Below are 21,747 nucleotides of genomic sequence, written 5' to 3' on the forward strand. Positions count from 1 at the left end.
GTGACCCAGGGAATATATAATATGAAAGTCAGCTAGCGGTGAACATAAAAACTGACTGTAAGACTCTGTCGGTATGTAAAGAGAAAAAGATTGATAAAAACTAATGTAGGCCCCTTACAGTCAGAACCGGGGAAATTCATAACAGAGACAAAGAAATGGCTGAGGAATTAAATCGTACTTTGCTTCTGTCTGCACAGAGGAAGGCACGAATAATGAGAAGCACAAGTCTCAGTGAGGAGCTGAAGAAAATTAGAATTAGTAAAGAAATGGTTTTGGGGAAATTAAAGGAATTGAAGGCGGACAAATCTCCAGGGCCGGATAATCTTCATCCCAGAGTATTTAAGGAAGTGAGTGGCCCTAGAAATAGTAGGTCCATTGGTGATAATTTTTCTAAATTCTTTAGGCTCCGGAATGGTTCCTACAGATTGGAGGGTAGCGAATGTGACCCTGCTATTCAAAAAGGGAGGAGGAAAGAAAACGGAACTACAGACCAAAGAGCCTAACGTCGGTAGCAGGGATGTTGCTGGAGTCCATTATCAAGGATTTCATAGTACAGCATTTGGAAAGCAGTGGTGTAACCAGACAGTCAGCATGGATTTACAAAAGGAAAATCATGCTTGACAAATCTACTGGAATTCTTTGAAGGTGTAATTAGTGGAGTTGACCAGGGAGAACCGGTGGATGTGGCGTATTTAGACTTTCAGAAGGCTTTTGGCAGGGTCTCACATGGCAGATTGTTATTACTTTTACCCACTCACCTCACCAATCAATGTCCCTTGGAGATAAAGTTAAAAGCAGGAACAAAGCAGCAACAAAACTTCTCATTTTAGACACTCACATACCCACTAAATGTCTCCTATAAAGAAAAACCACAATGGGGTATTGTGATATTCGATAAAACTATCAAATTCATTGGAAAATCTAACTGAAAGTTAACAAATATTCACAGGGTATCCAAAGAGCACAGATTCACCGCTTTTACAAGTTGAAAGAGGAGAAATAGATGTTGAAAACAAGCAGCAAATGTAGAAAATCTGAAATAAAATCAGAAAATGCTAGAAACACAATAGATCTGTCAGCATCGACCCTGTCAAATAAAACATATCGGAGGCAAACGGAGTGAAAATGAGGGAGACGGAACATGACAGAGAGTGAGAAAGGTGAAGCTGAAAGAAAGAGACAAAGAGAGAAAAATGAGGGTGCACTGTGTCTGTGACAGTAAAGAACACAGTGTCAGGTGATAGGGGAACACAGAGCACTTGGTAATGCATCACATAATTCTCGGTTAAACATTTGCGAAGTCCGTTACCTTCTACATTTTCCTCATCCTCCTCATCGCTCGATTCACTGACCAGCACGGTAATTTCTGTGTTGGTCACAGGCGCCCACTCAAAGTACACCCCGAAGCCAATATCGTAGGTGTCTGTGGCAAAGTCCCAGCAAACACAGCTGCCCTCTGGGTGGGTGGGAACCCGCACTGTCACTATGTTCCCACGGTTCACCTTCATCATTCCGGCCTTCTCTCTTCGGATCTTCTCTTTGAACTCATTCATCTCCACGGTCATCCAGGTGGAAGCAGCATCAATTACAGGAACAACTGAAAGGCAAACAGGAAAAATACAGCTCGTCGCACTTCAGGGAGTTTTTAAATTCATTTACGGGTGTAGACGTCGCTGGTTCAGCCAGTGCCTATTGCTCACCCCTATATTTATACGGCTAGTGCAGTTCAATTTCAGGTATATGGTAGCCCACAGGATGTTGATTATGGGGGATTCAGTGATGGTAATGCCATTGAATGTATTCTAATAATAATAATAGTCTTTATTGTCACAAGTGGGCTGACATTAACACCACAATGAAGTTACTGTGAAAACCCCTAGTCATCACACTCCGGCACCTGTTTGAGTCACAGAGGGAGAATTCAGAATGTCCAATTCACCTAACAGCACGTCTTCCGGGACTTGTGGGAGGAAACCGGAGCGCCCGGAGGAAACCCACGCAGACACGGGGAGAACATGCAGACTCTGCACAAACAGTGACCCAAGCCGGGAATCGAACCTGGGACCCTGGCACTGTGAAGCAACAGTGCTAACCATTGCGCTACCGTTAATCACCTGCTAATGCTCGCATTCCAAGCATTGTCTGGCAGCTTTGAATTTGTCTATATATTTGTTTCTGGAACAGACCTCTTCATTCACCTGAGGAAGGAGCAGCGCTCCGAAAGCTAGTGACATCGAAACAAACCTGTTGGACTTTAACCTGGTGTTGTAAGACTTTGTACGATTTTTGGTAAGACAAAGCTCCCTCGACACTGTCCCCATCAAACACTCCCAGGACAGGTACAGACGGGGTTAGGTACAGAGTAAAGCTCCTTCTACACTGTCCCCATCAAACACTCCCAGGACAGGTACAGCACGGGGTTAGATACAGAGTAAAGCTCCCTCTGCACTGTCCCCAACAAACACTCCCAGGACAGGTACAGCATGGGGTTAGATACAGAGTAAAGCTCCCTCTGCACTGTCCCCAACAAACACTCCCAGGACAGGTACAGCATGGGGTTAGATACGGAGTAAAGCTCCCTCGACACTGTCCCCATCAAACACTCCCAGGACAGGTACAGCACGGGGTTAGATACAGAGTAAAGCTCCCTCTACACTGTCCCCATCAAACACTCCCAGGACAGGTACAGCATGGGGTTAGATACAGAGTAAAGCTCCCTCGACACTGTCCCCATCAAACACTCCCAGGACAGGTACAGCACGGGATTAGGTACAGAGTAAAGCTCCCTCCACACTGTCCCCATCAAACACTCCCAGGACAGGTACAGCACGGGGTTAGATACAGAGTAAAGCTCCCTCTACACTGTCCCCATCAAACACTCCCAGGACAGGTACAACACGGGGTTAGAAACAGAGTAAAGCTCCCTCTACACTGTCCCCATCAAACACTCCCAGGACAGGTACAGCACGGGATTAGATACAGAGTAAAGCTCCCTCCACACTGTCCCCATCAAACACTCCCAGGACAGGTACAGCACGGGGTTAGATACAGAGTAAAGCTCCTTCTACACTGTCCCCATCAAACACTCCCAGGACAGGTACAGCATGGGGTTAGATACAGAGTAAAGCTCCTTCTACACTGTCCCCATCAAACACTCCCAGGACAGGTACAGCACGGGGTTAGATACAGAGTAAAGCTCCCTCTCCCCTGTCCCCATCAAACATTCCCAGGACAGGGACAGCATGGGGTTAGATACAGAGTAAAGCTCCTTCTACACTGTCCCCATCAAACACTCCCAGGACAGGTACAGCACACTATTAGATACAGAGTAAAGCTCCTTCTACACTGTCCCCATCAAACACTCCCAGGACAGGTACAGCACGGGGTTAGATACAGAGTAAAGCTCCCTCTACACTGTCCCCCATCAAACACTCCCAGGACAGGAACAGCACGGGGTTAGATACAGAGTAAAGCTCCCTCTACACTGTCCCCATCAAACACTCCCAGGACAGGTACAGCACGGGGTTAGATACAGAGTAAAGCTCCCTCTACACTGTCCCCATCAAACACTCCCAGGACAGGTACAGCGCGGGGTTAGATCACTGGGCTGAGCCAGCATTTATTGCCCATCTCTAATTGCCCTTGAGCTGTGTAGTTTGCTCGGCCATTTCAGAGGGCAGTCGAGAATCAACCACATTGCTGTGGGTCTGGAGTCACATGTAGGCCAGGCCAGGTAAGGAGGGCAGATTTCCTTCCCTAAAGGACATTAGTGAACCCGATGTGTTTTTACAACAGTGAAAGGTTCACAAGTCACCATTACTGGCAGTAGCTTTCAGATGCAGATTCTTTTTATTAATAGAATTTAAATTCCACCAGCTTCCGCGATAGGATTTGAACTCATGTCCCCAGAGTGTTTTAGCCTGGGCCTCTGGATTGCAAGAACACTGACGTTTCCCGACAGCACCATCTTCCACTATTAGTGCACTTACCTCTCCCGGGACCTTCTGATGGGTCTGCTGGTAGCTTTTCTGGGCCTCCATGGTCAGACTGAATGATGACAGAATCACTGCTGACTTTGCGAACCCGATATGCCCCAACTGTTGTGTCACCAGGTTTGCTATCCTTAACATCCTGAAGGGCAAGAAGAAAAGATGCATCTATCAGTGCAGCACCAACTTTCCAAACCGATTCAGCAGCGTCGAAGAATCAGCTCACTTCACAAAATCCTCTCCGGGGGCTGGAAAGTTCGAGAAGCCACAATAATGCGCATTCTGGGACAGGATCTAAAAATAAGTCACCAGGAGGGATTAATACAAGTAAAAATGGAGACAATAATGAGGCACAAGAGACAAAGTTCCAAAGCCTGATGATGCTTTTTGTTTCCAGGTAATTAAATGAATCACGTGATGAAATTGCTTGTATGTTGGTCACAAATTTCCCCGATTCCGAAATTCTGCCTTTTGAATTGTCCATGCTACTCCATTATTTATCGAGAGAGAGAGAGAGAAGACATGCACAGACACGTCAATTTAGCGTTAACTGACGGGAAGTTGCTGGAGTCAATGACATGAGAACTTCTGCAAGTATCAGATGATCAAAGAGAGTTAATGTGGATTTATGAAGAGCAGATCATGTCTGGATAATCCAAATGAATTTAGGAGGTTATTAGAATCTATGGATGTCTACATGGATTTCCAGAAGTCATTTGATAAGGTTCTTCATGAGAGGTTTGACAAAAAATAAGCATGCACAAAATTCGAGGAAACTTTGTGACAAGCATTGGAATTTGATTGGGCTGTTGGAAGACATTATCGGGATAAAGGAAGCATTCTTTGATTTGTGAGATCTCTAAAAGTCACCATCATAAATGAGTTGACTGAATAAATAGTGTGTTGTTTATCCACGTTTACAGATGACAATAGGTTTGGGGGGGGGGGGGGGGGGGGGGGGTCACAGAAAATTTTGTAGATGGTATCAGGAAATATAGAGTGTTGTTCCCCAAGTTTCAATACCAGGATCACTGCAGTTTTTGATACAGATTTTTGACTTGGGTTACAGGCCACAGTTTTGACATTTTATTGTCTTTATTTGTTTGTGGGATGTGGGCGTCGCTAGGTCAGCATTTATTGCCCATTCCGGAGGGCATCTAAGAGTCAACCACATTGCTGTGGATCTGACGTCACATGTAGGCCAGACCGGGTAAGGACGGCAGATTTCCTTCCCTAAAGGACATTAGTGAACCAGATGGGTTTCAACGACAATCGACAATAGTTTCATGGTCATCATTCGACTTTTAATTCCAGATTTTTATTCAATTAAAATTTCACCATCTGCCCTGGTGGGATTTGAACACTGGTCTCCAGAGCGTTACCCTGGGTCTCTGGATTACTAGTCCAGAGGCAATACCCGAGGCATAAATAGCGTAAGTGCAGTCAACAGTGAGGAAGTCAGCAATAGACTTTAAGAGGACACAGACAAGTGGTATATGTGGTCACATAGTGCTTATGTATATTAATTATGTGCAGGTCGAAGACATCAATTGAGGTTTCACTTGAACACATGTAATTGGGTCACTTATTGGAGTGGTTGGGTTAGGAGGTGTATGCTTGTAATGTTTCACTCTGCAAATAAATGTAAGACTGAGTAAAGATTGGTTCCAGTATTATTCACCAATTGGCTTTCTGAAAAAAAACACTGCAGATTAAATCAAAGACAGAAACTTGGAAGGCGATACATTTTGATAGGAGGTATGAGAAGAAACAATACTGAATGGTTTAATTTTAAAGGGCGTCAGGGAGAAGGGCTGATGACTGTGTAGAAATTTTGAAGGAATAAGGAAGTTAACAAAGTAGTTAACAAAGCAAATGGAACCGTGGACTTTTTAAACAGAAGTACAGAAGTGAAGAAGTCATTGCTAAACTTTCATAAAACTAGTCCCAGCTGGAGTATTGTGTCCAATTCCGAGCACCACTCCTTCAGAAGGACACAAAGGCTTTGCAGAGAGCATAGCTGGGATTTTAGAGAATGGTTCCGTGATGAGGAATTTCAGTTACGTGGCGAGAGGGGAGAAGGGGAGAAGCCGGGGTTGATCTGAGGGAAGAGAAGGCGAGGAGTAGAAGAGTTTAAAATCACCAAGGGTGTAGATAAGAAAGAGAAACTGTTTCCAATGGCTGAAGGGGCAATAAGCAGAGGACACAGATTGGGAAATGTGAAGCATGAATACAGCAACCGGTTTAACAGTAATTTACAAAAGAAAATAAATAAATATCCAAAAGGGAAAGAAAACTGAAAGGATGTGAGCAGAGAGCGGGGAGTGAGACTAACGGGATTGATCTTCAAAAGAGCTAGTACAGACACCATGGGCCAAACAGCCTCTTGTTCTGTAGTGCCTATTCGGTGATTCTGAGGAATACATAGACTAAGCCGTTGGACAAAACTATAGCAGTTGCATTTCAATGTGTAAGGTCAGGGATTCAAGGAAGACATCACAATATTATCTTCAGGGAGGGACTGGGAAGGGTGATATTCAGGTACATAAATCGCTGAAAACTACTGGACATCGGAGACAAAGCCAATGGAAAATTGGCCTGTAGCTCAAGGGAGTTTGGCGTACAAAGGTTGAGGAAATTATGCTTCAATGCAGAGCCACGGTTAGACCCAATCTGAATCTTTGATCTGACCCGATCTGAATCAACCAATAAATTCTGGTGGAGAGGAAACCCGAGACACTGCACGTGTAGTGTCTCCCACCCACCCTCCTCCTCCTCTAACCTAATAATAAGATCCATTGGTGTGAGGTAAGTGCCATATTATATTATTATTAGCATTATTATATTATATTATTAGCACTGCGCAGGTCAAGGAGACACAGCCGGACTGAGAGAGATACAGACAGTGAGAATTTGGTAGTTTGGTGCAGTAAGGTAACCAGGAAAGGTAAGTGGTTAATCTAATTGTGCTGTTTTTCAGTTAAAAGTGCAGGGTAGTGTGTGATTCGCTGAAGCTGCCCCCACCATAAACTTAAATTAAACTAATTAATTAATTAGTGATGGCTGGTCAGGTGATGTGCTTGAGCTGCTTGATGTGGGAGCTGGCAGATCCCATTGCGAGCTGCAGCGACCACGTCTGCAGTAAGTGTTGGCTGCTCGAAGAGCTCCGGCTCAGAGTTGATGAGCTGGAGTCTCAGCTTCAAACACTGAGGCACATCCGGGAGGGGGAGACTTACCTGGACACTGTGTTTCAGGAGGCAGTCACACCTGTCAGAGTAAGTAGTTTAAATCCTGCCAGTGGCCAGGGACAGCAGGGTGTGACTGCAAGTCAGGCAGGTAAAGGGAACCAGCAGTCAGGAGCCTCAGCCCTTGACTCTGTCTAACAGGTATGAGGCACTTGCTCCCTGTGTGGATGGCGAACAGGGTTGCAGGAAGGATGAGTCAGCTGACCAAGGCACCATGGTTCAGCAGGCCATTCAAGGGGAGGGAGTAAATAGGCAAGCTGTAGTTGTAGGGGATTCTATTATCAGGGGGATAGATAGTATCCTTTGTGAGCAGGATAAAGAGTCCCGCATGGTATGTTGCCTGCCCGGTGCTAGGGTGCGGGACATCTCTGACCGGCTTGAAAGTATACTGGAGAGGGAGGGGGAGGATCCAGTTGTTGTGGTCCATGTCGGTAGCAACAACATAGGCAAGTCTAGGAAAGAGGACCTGTTTAGAGATTATAAAGAGCTAGGATTCAAATTAAAAAACAGGTCCTCAAGGGTCATAATCTCCGGATTACTGCCCGAGCCACGTGCAAATTGGCATAGGGAGGCAAGAATAAGGGAAGTTAACACGTGGCTGAAAGAGTGGTGTGGAAATGAGGGGTTCCTTTTCATGGGACACTGGCATCAGTTTTGGGACAGGAGGGACCTATACCGTTGGGATGGTCTCCACCTGAACCGAGCTGGGACCAGTGTTCTGGCGAAAAGAGTAAATAGGGTGGTCAATAGGACTTTAAACTAAAGATTGGGGGGGGAAGGGAAAGTCAGGGAACCAAGAGGTGAAGTAATCAGCGGGGAGCGTAGCTGCTTAGGAATACAAAAAAACACGAACAGACAAAACTCAAGAGTGGTTATGATCGTCCCCATCCCACAAAATATGACACAGTGTATGGAAAGGCTCAGTAAACCAAGGTCCACCACACTAAGAAAACAAAAAGGGATGGTCAATAAGAGAATTAAAGGTGCTATATTTAAATGCGCGCAGTGTACGGAACAAGGTAGATGAGCTTGTGGCCCAGATTGTGACTGGCAGGTATGATGTGGTAGGCATCACAGAGACGTGGTTGCAGGGGGTTCAGGACTGGCATTTAAACATCCAGGGATTCACAACCTATTGAAAAGACAGAGGGGTGGGCAGAGGGGGGCGGGGTTGGCTGGTTAATTAGGAAAGAAATTAAATCAATAGCACTAAACGACATAGGGTCAGATGATGTGGAGTCTGTGTGGGTAGAGTTGAGGAACCACAAAGGCAAAAAAACCATAATGGGAGTTATGTACAGGCCTCCTAACAGTGGTCAGGACCGGGGACACAAAATGCACCACGAAATAGAAAGTGCATGTCAGAAAGGCAAGGTCACAGTGATCATGGGGGACTTCAATATGCAGGTGGGCTGGGTAAATAATGCTGCCAGTGGACCCAAGGAAAGGGAATTCATTGAATGTTTACAGGAGGGCTTTTTGGAACAGCTTGTGATGGAGCCCACGAGGGAACAGGCCATTCTGGACTTAGTGTTATGTAATGAGCCAGACTTGATTAAAGATCTTAAAGTAAGGGAGCACTTAGGAGGCAGTGATCATAATATGGTAGAATTCAGTCTGCAATTTGAAAGAAAGAAAGGTAGAATCAGATGTAAAGGTGTTACAGTTAAATAAAGGTAACTACAGGGGCATGACGGAGGAACTGACGAAAATCGACTGGGAGCAGAGCCTAGTGGGAAAGACAGTAGAACAGCAATGGCAGGAGTTTCTGGGAGTAATTGAGGACACAGTACAGAGGTTCATCCCAAAGAAAAGAAAGGTTATCAGAGGGGGGATTAGGCAGCCATGGCTGACAAAGGAAGTTAGGGAATGCATCAAAGCAAAAGAGAAAGCCTATAATGTGGCAAAGAGTAGTGGGAAGTCAGAAGATTGGGAAGGCTGCAAAAACAAACAGAGGATAACAAAGAGAGAGATAAGGAAAGAGAGGATCAAATTTGAAGGTAGGCTAGCCAGTAACATTAGGAATGATAGTAAAAGTTTCTTTAAATACATTAAAAACAAACGGGAGGCAAAAGTTGACATTGGGCCGCTCCAAAATGACGCTGGTAATTTTGTGATGGGAGACAAGGAAATAGCTGAGGAACTGAATAAGTACTTTGCGTCAGTCTTCACAGTAGAAGACATGAGTAATATCCCACCAATTCCGGAGAGTCAGGGGGCAGAGTTGAATATGGTAGCCATCACAATAGAGAAAGTGCTAGAGAAACTAAGAGGTCTAAAAATTGATAAATCTCCAGGCCCAGATGGGCTACATCCTAGAGTTCTAAAGGAGATAGCTGAAGAAATAGTGGAGGCGTTAGTTATGATCTTTCAAAAGTCACTGGAGTCAGGGAAAGTCCCAGAGGATTGGAAAATCGCTGTTGTAACCCCCCTGTTCAAGAAGGGTACAAGGAAAAAGATGGAAAATTATAGGCCAATTAGCCTAACCTCGGTTGTTGGCAAGATTCTAGAATCCATTGTTAAGGATGAGATTTCTAAATTCTTGGAAGTGCAGGGTCGGATTAGGACAAGTCAGCATGGCTTTAGTAAGGGGAGGTCGTGCCTGACAAACCTGTTAGAGATCTTTGAAGAGATAACAAATAGGTTAGACCAAGGAGAGCCAATGGATGTTATCTATCTTGACTTCCAAAAGGCCTTTGATAAGGTGCCTCACGGGAGACTGCTGAGTAAAATAAGGGCCCATGGTATTCGAGGCAAGGTACTAACATGGATTGACGATTGGCTGTCAGACAGAAGGCAGAGAGTTGGGATAAAGGGTTCTTTTTCGGAATGGCAACCGGTGACGAGTGGTGTCCCGCAGGGTTCAGTGTTGGGGCCTCAGCTGTTCTCTTTATATATTAACGATCTAGGTGATGGGACTGGGGGCATTCTGGCTAAGTTTGCCGATGATACAAAGATAGGTGGAGGGGCAGGTAGTATGGAGGAGGTGGGGAGGCTGCAGAAAGATTTCGACAGTTTAGGAGAGTGGTCCAAGAAATGGCTGATGAAATTCAACGTGGGCAAGTGCGAGGTCTTGCACTTTGGAAAAAAGAATAGAGGCGTGGACTATTTTCTAAACGGTGACAAAATACATAATGCTGAAGTGCAAAGGGACTTGGGAGTCCTAGTCCAGGATTCTCTGAAGGTAAACTTGCAGGTTGAGTCCGTAATTAAGAAAGCAAATGCAATGTTGTCATTCATCTCAAGAGGCTTGGAATATAAAAGCAAGGCTGTACTTCTGAAGCTTTATAAAGCATTAGTTAGGCCCCATTTAGAATACTGTGAGCAATTTTGGGCCCCACACCTCAGGAAGGACATATTGGCACTGGAGCGGGTCCAGCGGAGATTCACACGGATGATCCCAGGAATGGTAGGCCTAACATACGATGAAGGTCTGAGGATCCTGGGATTATATTCATTGGAGTTTAGGAGGTTGAGGGGAGATCTAATAGAAACTTATAAGATAATGAATGGCTTAGATAGGGTGGATGTAGGGAAGTTGTTTCCATTAGCAGGGGAGACTAGGACCCGGGGGCACAGCCTTAGAATAAAAGGGAGTCACTTTAGAACAGAGATGAGGAGAAATTTCTTCAGCCAGAGAGTGGTGGGTCTGTGGAATTCATTGCCACAGAGGGCGGTGGAGGCCGGGACGTTGAGTGTCTTTAAGACAGAAGTTGATAAATTCTTGATTTCTCGAGGAATTAAGGGCTATGGAGAGAGAGCGGGTAAATGGAGTTGAAATCAGCCATGATTGAATGGTGGAGTGGACTCGATGGGCCGAATGGCCTTACTTCCGCTCCTATGTCTTATGGTCTTATGAAAGCAGCCGCAGGAATGATGAGCCTGGGGCACAGGGTAGATTCACCAGAACGACACCAGGCTAAGAGCGGAATTCTGAGGGCAGGCTGCAGAGGTCCCAAATCCAGCTGCCCAGAAGCGGCAATTGTCTGACAACCAGCCATTCTTCTTTTGGGAGCTGTGTGTGCCTTTCCCAGAACACAGTAAAGCTCAGGAATGAAGAGGCCGTTTCTCAGGCTGATTCCCGAGGACAGAATTGGTGGAATTTGTGCACAGACCGGACCTGGGCCGATTGCAATGCTTTAGAATCTGCCTCCCTGCAGCCCTTCCTACTTGCCAGACACAAAGCTGCCTGTTCCACCAGAAGGTATTCCAAAATCCAGGAACATTCAAAATCTGGCACAGTCTCAGAACGGAGGGTGCCGGACTTTGATTCCTTTCCGCACAGCAGTTTCAGGGTGATTTAATAGAGTGTTTAAAATGATGCAGGTAGATACAAAGGAACTATTTCCTATGCTTCTAACAAGGAGGCACCATAAAATTAGAGAATGACTCTTGGGAAGTGGAATCAGGAAGCATTTCTTCAGAGATCTGTGGAATGTGGACCTCTCGCCTGGAAATCGTTGCAGAGGTTTGCGGTCAATTGGAGCTTTCATGACTTACAGAGCAATGTTGGGTCCTAACGTAGAAAATGTGGTTTCCATAGAATCCCTACATTGCAGGAGGCCATTCGGCCCATCAAGTCTGCACCGACCCTCTGAACAAGCACCCTGAAAATGAAATGAATGAAAATCGCTTATTGTCACAAGTTCAAATGAAGTTACTGTGAAAAGCCCCTAGTCGCCACATTCCGGCGCCTGTTCGGGGAGGCTGGTACGGGCATTGAACCGTGCGGCTGGCCTGCCTTCAAAGCCAGCAAGTTAGCCCTGTGCTAAACCAGCCCCAGAAATTTAGAGTACCCAATTCATTTTTTCCAATTAAGGGGCAATTTAGTGTGGCCAATCCACCTACCCTGCACATCTTTGGGTTGTGGGTGTTAAGCCCACGTAGACACGGGGAGAATGTGCAAACTCCACACGGACAGTGACCCAGATCCGGGACGAACCTGGGACGTCGGCGCCATGAGGGAACAGTGCTAACCACTGCACCACCGTGCTGCCCTACAAGCACCCTATCTAGGCCCACTCCTTCACCCTATCCCCATAACTCCAGTTAATCTGCACATCCCTGGACACCAAGGAGCAATTTAGCATGGCCAATCCACCTAACCTGCACATCTTTGGACTGAGAGAGGAAACCGGAGAACCCGGCGGAAACTGATGCAGACACGGGGTGAAAGTGCAAACTCCACACAGGCAGTCACCCTAGGCTGGAATTGAACCGGGTCACTGGCGCTGTGAGGCAGCAGTGTTAACCCGGGTCCCTGGCGCTGTGAGACAGCAGTGTTAACCCGGGTCTCTGGCACAGTGAGGCAGCAGTGCTAACCCGGGTCCCTGGCGCTGTGAGACATCAGTGTTAACCCGGGTCCCTGGCACAGTGAGGCAGCAGTGTTAACCCGGGTCCCTGGCACAGTGAGGCAGCAGTGCTAACCCGGGTCCCTGGCACAGTGATGCAGCAGTGTTAACCCGGGTCCCTGGCGCTGTGAGACAGCAGTGCTAACCCGGGTCCCTGGCACAGTGATGCAGCAGTGTTAACCCGGGTCCCTGGCACAGTGAGGCAGCAGTGCTAACCCGGGTCCCTGGCACAGTGATGCAGCAGTGTTAACCCGGGTCCCTGGCTCTGTGAGGCAGCAGTGCTAACCGGGTCCCTGGCGCTGTGAGACAGCAGTGTTAACCCGGGTCCCTGGCACTGTGAGACAGCAGTGTTAACCCGGGACCCTAGCACTGTGAGACAGCAGTGTTAACCCGGGTCCCTGGCTCTGTGAGGCAGCAGTGCTAATCGGGTCCCTGGCACTGTGAGACAGCAGTGTTAACCCGGGTCCCTGGCACTGTGAGACAGCAGTGTTAACCCGGGTCCCTGGCACTGTGAGACAGCAGTGTTAACCTGGGTCCCTGGCACTGTGAGACAGCAGTGCTAACCCGGGTCCCTAGCACTGTGAGACAGCAGTGTTAACCCGGGTCCCTGGCTCTGTGAGCCAGCAGTGCTAACCGGGTCCCTGGCGCTGTGAGACAGCAGTGTTAACCCGGGTCCCTGGCACTGTGAGATAGCAGTGTTAACCCGGGACCCTAGCACTGTGAGACAGCAGTGTTAACCCGGGTCCCTGGCTCTGTGAGGCAGCAGTGCTAACCGGGTCCCTGGCACTGTGAGACAGCAGTGTTAACCCGGGTCCCTGGCACTGTGAGACAGCAGTGCTAACCCGGGTCTCTGGCACTGTGAGACAGCAGTGTTAACCCGGGTCCCTGGCGCTGTGAGACAGCATTGTTAACCCGGGTCCCTGGCACTGAGACAGCAGTATTAACCCGGGTCCCTGGCACTGTGAGACAGCAGTGTTAACCCGGGTCCCTGGCACTGTGAGACAGCAGTGTTAACCCGGGTCCCTGGCACTGTGAGACAGCAGTGTTAACCCGGGTCCCTGGCACTGTGAGATAGCAGTGCTAACCCGGGTCTCTGGCACTGTGAGACAACTGTGTTAACCCGGGTCCCTGGCGCTGTGAGACAGCTGTGTTAACCCGGGTCCCTGGCGCTGTGAGGCAGCAGTGCTATCCCGGGCCATCCATTGGAGGTAGAGGACTTTGGGACTTCCCAAGGTCATGAAAGATGCTAAAGAAATTTAAAACTTTCTTCGGTTGAAATTTGGTCACTGATGTAATGCAGGAAATGCAACAGCCATCTTATGCACAGCAAGATACCACAGCAAGCAATGAAGACGAAAGGCCAGATCATCTGCTTTTAACGATGGCAGCTGAGGGATAAATGTTGATCCAGGCTATCGGGGAGTACCCATTCCAAAAGTGGCTGCAGAATCTTCTACATCCAACTGAGAACACAGAGGGAGCCTCGGTCAAACATCCCATCCAGCACCTCATACAGTGCAGCACTCTCTCAGTACTGCAGTGCCGAGTGCCTGATAGATTCTGCACTCGAGTCTCTGGAGTGGGACTGGAATAGCTGGCTGCTTTGTGAACTATTCAACTAAAAATCATAGAGAATACAAGGTGCAGAAAGAACTAGTTACAGGTCATTCAACCGCACACCTGCTCTGGTTCTTCATCTTCTGGCTCGGCTGTCGGCTCCACTGGTATCCCAGAACCGTCCCCATCATTCCCTTCTGCTTCCTCGGTCACCGGTCTTGCATTCTGTGATCTCTCAAGAGAAAAACACATTCTTACTCAAAAATAACGGTTGCTGCACCCTCCCACATCTCCCGGCCTGCCTGCATCCCACCAGACGTCACCCAGCCTCCTGGCACGAGGCATTGCCAGTCAGAACACACTTGTAGTCCTGACGGCGGCTCAGTAGCCAGGGAAAGACACAAATACAGACAAGTCCGAGGATCGAATCCGCACTGTGCTTCTGGCCGGCGATCTCAGCAGGGTCACAGTCCGAGTGAGCACAGGTCCTGAGCAAAAGACACTCAGAATGGTTCAGCTGATTTGGCAATGAAGGAAACCGCTGTCAACTCCTCCAGCAAGTGAATCTGTATAACACCCTGTATTTATAAAGTGCTTTAACCTCGTAAAAAGTATCACAATCAGATGAAGACTGATACTGATTCAAAGAAAAAATGGTATTAGGACAGGTGACCAAAAATGTTGGTTACCAAGGGAGGTTTAGAGAATTTTGGATCGGTGACGATGTGCAAAACTTGGTGGCCAGCCTGGTGAGTGATGGAATATGGGAGTTAATGAAAGCACAGGTTAGGGTTTCAGAAGGATGGTGGCGAGGGAGTGCAGTTTGCATTGAGGACAACAGAACGTGGCTTTTGGTCTCCCTGGTATTCAATAGGATGAGAGTACGGCTCACTGTGGAGACAGGATCAAGCTCAGCTGTGATGCCTTCCACAGTCAAGTGACTCAGGAATGAAGAATGGCCACTTGAACGAGGAATTGAAAATGGGGAACCAGGGCAGCACGGTGGCACAGTGGTTAGCACTGCTGCCCCACGGCGCCGAGGCCCGGGCAGCATGGTGGCACAGTGGTTAGCACTGCTGCCCCACGGCGCCGAGGACCCGGGCAGCACGGTGGCACAGTGGTTAGCACTGCTGCCCCACGGCGCCGAGGCCCGGGCAGCATGGTGGCACAGTGGTTAGCACTGCTGCCCCACGGCGCCGAGGACCCGGGCAGCACGGTGGCACAGTGGTTAGCACTGCTGCCCCACGGCGCCGAGGCCCGGGCAGCATGGTGGCACAGTGGTTAGCACTGCTGCCCCACGGCGCCAAGGACCCGGGCAGCACGGTGGTGCAGTGGTTAGCACTGCTGCCCCACGGCGCCGAGGCCCGGGCAGCATGGTGGCACAGTGGTTAGCACTGCTGCCCCACGGTGCCGAGGCCCGGGCAGCATGGTGGCACAGTGGTTAGCACTGCTGCCCCACGGCGCCGAGGACCCAGGCAGCACGGTGGTGCAGTGGTTAGCACTGCTGCCCCACAGCGCCGAGGACCCGGGCAGCACGGTGGTGCAGTGGTTAGCACGGCTGCCTCACGGCGCTGAGGACCCGGGCAGCACGGTGGTGCAGTGGTTAGCACGGCTGCCTCACGGCGCTGAGGACCCGGGCAGCACAGTGGCACAGTGGTTAGCACTGCTGCCTCACGCACCGAGGACTCGGGCAGCACGGTGGTGCAGTGGTTAGCACGGCTGCCTCACGGCGTCGAGGACCCGGGCAGCACGGTGGCACAGTGGTTAGCACTGCTGCCTCACGCACCGAGGACTCGGGTTCGATCCCGGCCCCGGGTCACTGCCCGTGTGGAGTTTGCACATTCTCCCTGTGTCTGCGTGGGTCTCACCCCCAGAAACCAAAGATGTGCAGCGTAGGTGGATTGGCCACGCAAATTTGCCCCTTAATAGGGAAAAAAAAAATTGGGTTCTCTAAAGTTATTTAAAAAAAGAAAATTGAGACCCCATGTAACCCAAATTCAATAACAGAGGTGGGGTGGAAACTGGGCCCAGAGAAAGTTAATGCACCCTTCCCCAGAAAATAACATTCTTTAAAAAAAAACAATCTGCTGGGATTTGCACAATTCTGGTAATTAGAATTTCACAAACCCCCCATCGACTACTCTCAAAAGGGACCAATCCTTCACCAATCATAGGAACTCTGCAATAATTACAGTTAAATGCAGTAAATTAGTATCAACTCAAACAGCTCATTGCACGATGTCATTTTCAGAAACACATCTGTTATCACGTTGCTCCATGGCTCCCACCATCAATTAACCCCAGGACGTCAAAATTCCTTAACCACAGCTGGGGCTATGCTCGCGAGAAACAAAGCATTTTTCCACAAACTCCTTCGCGCGTACAGCCAACCAGCTCACACATCCCCCACCCCTATTACCTCTTCATGCCTGACTGCAAACGACAGATCTCTTGGGTGTTGGGACTTACCTGGGGTGGGACAAGAATGCAATTGTCATTAAATCTAATGACTCCCTGCAGGCTCAGCTCGTTAGGGTGGGGAGCAACTCGGTCACAAGGATCAGGCTGGATTCCTTGTCATGTGCACTGACACCTGATCACAGACTCCCGGATAGAGCTTCTAATTCTTTAGGTGCCCCCGGTGACCTCTGCCACAGAGTGATGCACGGTGGTGGGAAAACAGACAGAATTACTGCGCTAATCAGCAGTGAGTGAATCTTGCTGAAAAGTACAGACATTCAGGACGCACTGCCTCCCCCAGTCCCCTTAAACTCTTTATTAATCACTGAGTCAACCCTAGTGCAGGTCAGCACTTTCAGAAGAGGAAGTTGGGGGGGTTGGTGGGAAGAAAGGGCTAAAATAAAGTCAGCCTTCATCGAGTTACATCATTTTCAAATCATTGAAAGCAAGGGAATGCCCCCATTGCCCCCAGCAGTGGTTTGCACTGCTGCCTCACAGCGCCAGGTACCAGGGTGGCACAGTGGTCATCACAGCTGCCTCGTGGCACCAGGGACCCGGGTGGCACAGTGGTCATCACAGCTGCCCCTCATTGCCAGGGCCCCAGGTTCGATTCCCGGCTTGGGTCACTGTCTGTGCGGAGTCTGCACGTTCCCCCCGTGTCTGCGTGGGTTTCCTCCGGGTGCTCCGGTTTCTTCCCACAGTCCAAAGCTGTGCAGGTTAGGTGGATTGGCCATGATCAATTGTCCCCTTAGTTTCCAAAGGCTAGTTAGGGTTACAAGGATAGGGCAGGGGAATGGGCCTGGATGGGGTGCTCTTTCAAAGGGTTTGTGTGGACTCGATGGGCCAAATGGCCTCCTTCTGTACTGTAGGGATTCTATTTCTCTATGAATCGCACACCATGCTGATATGAAGGAAAGAACTTGCATTGAAATAGCACCTGGCAAGACCTCAGTGTCTCAACGAACTTTACGGGTAAAATGGCAGTGCTTGAAGTGAAATAATTGCTGTAAAGTAGGAAAATATTTAGGACTTGAAATCATATTGTTGTTCTTTCAGTGTTACTGGGCCAACATCCTGGAGCAGCTTGCCTAACATCTACACCACACAGACTTCAGCGGTTCAAGAAGGTATCTCACCACCATCTTCTTAAGGGCAACTGGAGATGGGTATTGCTTTGCAGTGATGCACACATCCCAGAACATTATTTGAAGGTCAACACTGCTACAGTAAGAGATTTATCTCGTCATTGAGAAAGTGTTTGCTCCAGTTGGCAACATGAGTTTAACTGTAATTACAACATGAACAGTAAAGAGATGATAGTGATCGTTAAGATTACGAAAGGGGCTTGACAGGCATGACGTAGAGATATTTCCACTCGAAACCCCAGCTAGAGGTCACAACTACATAACCGTCACCAATGAATCCAATTGTGAATTCTGGAGAAATACCTTTACCCAGAGAGTGGTGACTGTGGAACTTGCGACCACGGGGAGGTTAGTAGCGTAGATGGATTATAAAACAAAGTATGATACTGAAACACACAAGGAAACAAGGGGTATGGTGATAAGCTGTGATAAACTATGAGACAAGGTTCAGGTTGGGCATAAATATCAGCATGGACCAGTTGGACTAATCAATTTGTAACTTCCCATCTTCACTCCCGAAACTAGTTTGATCGATACCTGTTTTCCGTCTCTGTCTGGCTCTTCTTACTCCCTTCCGACACTTGTAGACCGGACAGTTGCGAGGTCACATCAGCCTTCGAGTCCTGCTCAGGTTCTGCATTTCAAATAAATGATGCATCATCGTCAGCGCAATGGCATAAACAAGTTGTTAAAATAAATCAGGTGAGAAACAAAATAGGGCCACTAAACTCAGTTTGTGGTGATCATTTTCACCACCTAACTAGCGAGCGGCTAACCGGCAAGGTGAACAATGACACGGTCCAGGTGAACCGGAGTCAGAAATCGGATGAAAGACAGTAACATTGGGAGATAGCTTCAAAGAAAAGCTGCCTCAGGCACAGGCACACTCCCATGTTGGTGAACGTGAGGACATCCAAAGCTTCCTGGTTGACTAAAGATATAAAGAAAAGGCTTTTGATAAATGCCAGTTTACATTAGCGGAGAACTGGAAAGGGGAGCGAGAGGGAAGTCAGAGTATGAGGCTAAATAAACAGGTAACGAAAAAGAAACTCAAAAATCTTTGATAAACATATAAATAGTAACAAGAGAATCAAAGAGAGGGTTGAATAGGGACCAAAAAGAACTTCTTGGAGGCAGAGTTTGGTGAGGTATTAAATGAGAATACTGCATCGGTCTTCACTGCTGTCAATGTCACAGTGAAGGAGGAGGCAGTGGTGATGTTGGATAGGATAAAAATAATGATACTTGTGGGGTGCATCTCGGCTACTGAGTGGAGTCAAGGTGGAAATCGCAGAGGACCTGGTCACAGCCTGCCAAACCTCCTGAGACATGGCAATGCTGCCAAAAGGGACAGGAAAATGCGAATGACTGTTCAGAAAGGGATACACGAGTAAACACGGTACAGCCTAACATCAGTGAGAAGACAACAATAATCTGGGACAAAATTAATTAGCGCTTGGAAGATTATGCAGGTGAATAAATTAAAATCAACATGGATTTGTTCAAGGAATGGAGTGAGGAAGGATAAATGTTTCCAGAGGAATCAGATTCACGGTGATTGGTGAAGATTAGAGGGGATACGTAGAAAGCAAAGTGCTGGAAAATCTCAGCAGGTCTGGCAGCATCAATAGAGAGAGAAAGAGCTAGGAGATGTCTTCAGTTGCATCTCCAACCAGGGTTCGCAATTGAGAAGTGACAGATTAGAAGAGAGACACGGTTTATAGCTTTCACAAATTCACTCAGCCACCTGAGACAACAGCAGAGCAGGCGCCAATCTTCCAGTGTTCAGCACGGACACACTGGGCTCTCTCAGGAAGATTCGCTAGCCTCTATCCCAACCCTGACTCCGATATCTCATTCATACAGCAGTTTGAAAGAACAGAGCGATTTAACAGTGGCCACAGCTGGTGACTCCAATGCTACACTGAACACATTTAACATTAGCACCAAATACATTTTTTAACAATACTCCAATCCCCTCATATTGCTGCTCTCTCCGTGCCTGCAACTTCAGTCACCAATACTTCACCCCCCCCCCCCCCCCCCCAAGGTTAGCTCTCTTCGGTTTGGAAGGACGCATTTGATCAATGTGCTACAAGATGATTCTTTACATTTGATGGAAACTTTAATCAAAAATCCTTGCGAGTCAGAGAGAGTGATGTGAGTGAGGTACAGCCAACAACCTCTTTCAACCTGGCATCAACGTCCATGAGTGTTCCTAGTTTCTCATTCAGTTGTTGGGCATTGCCCAGTAAGCAGTTCTCTGGCCTCAGATTCACAACATGAGGGATTCAAGTTCCACAGTTGGAGGCACCGTCTTTCAGGTGAGATCTTAGTTCAAGATCGCGGTCTGCTCAGGGCGTAAGAGATCACCCGGCAACTATTTGGAGAAGGATAGGTGCCCCGGCAATGATAGGTTCCATTTACAATCACATTTACCCCATTCCTGTCTGTGGGAGCTTGCTGTAGGCAAATTTGCTGCCTACATTACAACTGTGAACATACGCCAAACGTATTTCAAAGCAAATTACTGCGGTGCTGGAATCTGAAATAAAAACAGAAACTGCTGGACAATCTCAGCAGGCCTGACAGCCTCTGGGAGAAGGGAGCGAACGTTTCGAGTCTGGATGACTCTTTGTCAAATTTATTTCATTGGCGTAAACTGCTTTGGGATATCTGGGAATGATGAAAGGCACTATAGAAATGCAGGTGACTTTCAACCATCTTTTCTAACATCCTGAAACCCATGAAATCGACAAAACCAAAGACATTACAAGCCACAAAAGGCACCGACGCCTGCACTTCCCCAATAACGTCTTCAAACGCACAGGCCCAAGAACGGCAAAGCAGTAAATTCAATGAAAATACAGGAGGCCATTCGGCCCATCAAGCACGCCCCGCCATTCGGCTAGATCGTGGCTGATCTGTATTTTAAGAGTTTCCAAACATCTCTCCTCAATGGCCTTGCTCTGACTTTAAGGCAATGCTCTTGTCCCAGATTCCCAATCAGCAGGGCAAGTTTTTTCCCCCATTCTTTGATGGACCATTTTATTGTCCATCTCACACGTCCCACGAGATGGAGGTGGTGAGCCACACATTTCTCTCCATTTACCTATTGAATCCTTAAAAGATTCAAATCCAATCATTCCTTAACCTTCTGTATCGCAGGGTATATAAACCGTGTGTGTACACACCACCCCGCAAGATTGCAAGAACTGACAGCGAGGGCCCTGTGAAGTAGCTGTACCACATCAAATTCAATTAGAAACACAAGCAGATCCTCCCGTGATGTGAACATTTTCACCTCTATATTCCCAAGTGGAATGCCGGCAATAACAACAGGGTTCATTTGAAGGATTACACAAACAGCATTGTGGCCTATTCATTATTCCGGAGTACAGTGATCCAGAGGTTAAAGACAGACAGTGAAGGGGGGATTCCTGGGACCGGTTCTGTGGGAGGTGGGACCTGTACAAACTGGACGGGTTATACCTGGGCAGGACTGGGACTGATGTCTTTGGGGAGGTATTTGTTGGAGTGGTTGGGGAGCTAAAATGGCAGGCAGGTGGAAACCTAGGTAAGGGTCATGGGAGAGGGAAACATGGACAAGAACAAAAGATAGAAAGGGGAATTAGAAAAGTGATCAGCAGAGAAACCAAAGGCCAGCATCAAACAGGGCCTGAGTGAAATGTAGTGGGAACGGGGTAAGTAATGGTAAAAAGACAAACGTTAAGGCTTTGTGCCTTAATGCGTGAATCAAATGGATGAATTAATTGCACAATAGATGTAATCGGGTATGATATAGTCGGGATTATGGAGACACGGCTGCAGAGTGACCAGGGATGGGAACTGAACATTCAGGGGTAGTCAGGATGTAGAAAGGACAGACAAAAAGGAAAAGGCGGTGGAGTGACATTGCTGGTTAAAGAGGACATGAACACAATAGCGATGAAGGATATTTGTTCCGAAGATGTGGAATTTGTACGGGTAGAGATGAGAT

The 21,747-nt window shown here is 47.8% G+C and overlaps 1 protein-coding gene across 2 annotated transcripts in view; it reads right to left on the reverse strand.

Moving 5' to 3' along the window:
* Positions 1–21,747, reverse strand: part of tmed8 (transmembrane p24 trafficking protein 8) — a 31,824-nt gene that overhangs the window by 1,919 nt on the left and 8,158 nt on the right. For both annotated transcript variants that reach the window (XM_072494361.1, XM_072494354.1), the window contains exons 2-5: positions 18,285–18,381; positions 14,266–14,374; positions 3,990–4,131; positions 1,310–1,597 (exon numbers count right to left, since the gene is read on the reverse strand). In XM_072494361.1, the coding sequence (XP_072350462.1) occupies positions 1,310–1,597; positions 3,990–4,131; positions 14,266–14,374; positions 18,285–18,381 (636 nt within the window). The remainder of the gene's footprint in view (positions 1–1,309; positions 1,598–3,989; positions 4,132–14,265; positions 14,375–18,284; positions 18,382–21,747) is intronic.

This window comes from Scyliorhinus torazame, chromosome 2, assembly GCF_047496885.1.
Source record: "Scyliorhinus torazame isolate Kashiwa2021f chromosome 2, sScyTor2.1, whole genome shotgun sequence".
Classification (NCBI taxonomy): Eukaryota; Metazoa; Chordata; class Chondrichthyes; order Carcharhiniformes; family Scyliorhinidae; genus Scyliorhinus; species Scyliorhinus torazame.